The 1,515-nt window shown below is 33.7% G+C and overlaps 1 protein-coding gene across 1 annotated transcript in view; it reads left to right on the top strand.

Annotated features, from left to right (window-relative positions):
- Positions 1-1,515, top strand: part of MRPS35 (mitochondrial ribosomal protein S35) — a 39,382-nt gene that overhangs the window by 27,923 nt on the left and 9,944 nt on the right. The window contains 1 exon segment of the mRNA XM_013003971.2: positions 346-485. Coding sequence (XP_012859425.1) covers positions 346-485 — 140 coding nt within the window.

Here is a 1,515-nt window from a genome sequence, read left to right on the forward strand (position 1 = left end):
AAATAAATAGAAACTTTAATGTAGTTCCAGAAGTACTGTTAGCGCCATTTGTCACATCATGATTTATTTCTAAATTTGAAGAAATTTTTAGTAATTGTTTACATTTCTATATTAGTTTGTTATAATATGCTATTTATTAAACTTATTTCTGTAGAAGCTCTACTGAATAGGAGAGCATCTATTTTAAATATACACCAACAGTACAGCATTATATAGTATAGCTGTACATGAAAATAATGCCAGTTTTAGTATCCTCAAGTAATGAACTACATAGACTATTCCAAGAATTTAGTTTTGTTCAAGCAAACAGGGAATGGTTGATTATAAGTTACCTTCTATATTAAGTATGTTGGATATTTTGCAAATAACTATCTGTATTGAATTTTGACTCCCCCTCTTTCTCTGTCTTAAATAGGTGCCCTTTAAAGCGACAGAATTATGATTATGCAATGTATCTGCTAACGGTTTTATACCATGAATCTTGGGTAAGTGATTGTATGTGAGTGGCAAGTTGAGTGTTTTATGAGCTATCACATACAAACTAAGCATATCTGATAATGCGAAAATTCCTTCTTTCTGCTGACATTGATCTTGAGATAGACAAATGATTAAAATAACTTTAAAATTCAGAGCTTGGAATTTGAAGTGCGTAATTCTATTTTGAACTTTGCTATTTAGTTTTTGTTTGGTTGGGAAGTTGTCAAAGTTATGGAAGAGTAATCATCTCTACGTAACTTGAGAATTTAGAATTTACCTTGTTACCTAAAAAAACTACAGAACAAACTCAAGAAACTTGGTACAAAGGTATTTTATTTATTTTTAAAATTTTAATAAATCATTTTATAGGGATCTTACAGCTCTTATAACAATCCATACATCCATTGTGTCAAGCACATTCTTTTTTCTACTTGAGCCCTTGGTGTCACCTCTTGATTTTTCGCTCCCTCCCCCAGGCACAAAAGTATTTTAAATGTTAGCTAACACCTGGACTTTGGTGACCAGGAGCCCTGGTAGCATATAGCTTACTGGTTGGGCTGCAGACTGCAAGGTCAGCAGTTTGAAACCACCAGCTGCTCTGTGGGATAAAGACAGGGTTTTCTACTCCATTAAAGATTTACAGTCTCAGAAACCCACAGAGGCAGTTCTACCCTGTTCTACAAGGTCACTCTGAGTCCAAATACACTCTGTGGCAGGGAACTTGGTTTTTTTTGGTTTTGTTTTTTTTAGCTTTTGGTATTTTTTACTTATTAGGGACAATGCATTTGTTTAAATCAGGGGTAGGGAACCTTTTTACTGTCAAGGGCCTTTTGAATATTTATAATATCATTCACAGTCCACACTGGTCAAACATTTAATTAATACACTCCTCATGTGATGGCTGGAACTGCTTGTCTAAGGCCAGACATTCCCCACCCCTGGTTTAAATAGTATTAAAATTGTATATGTCTGATATATTTATATTTTCAAAGAATAGTTATAAGTGCTTTAGCTATGCTTGAGCATCAATTCGTCCTA

Source organism: Echinops telfairi, unplaced genomic scaffold, assembly GCF_000313985.2.
Source record: "Echinops telfairi isolate 266 unplaced genomic scaffold, ASM31398v2 ScPeMD7_21;HRSCAF=78, whole genome shotgun sequence".
Classification (NCBI taxonomy): Eukaryota; Metazoa; Chordata; class Mammalia; order Afrosoricida; family Tenrecidae; genus Echinops; species Echinops telfairi.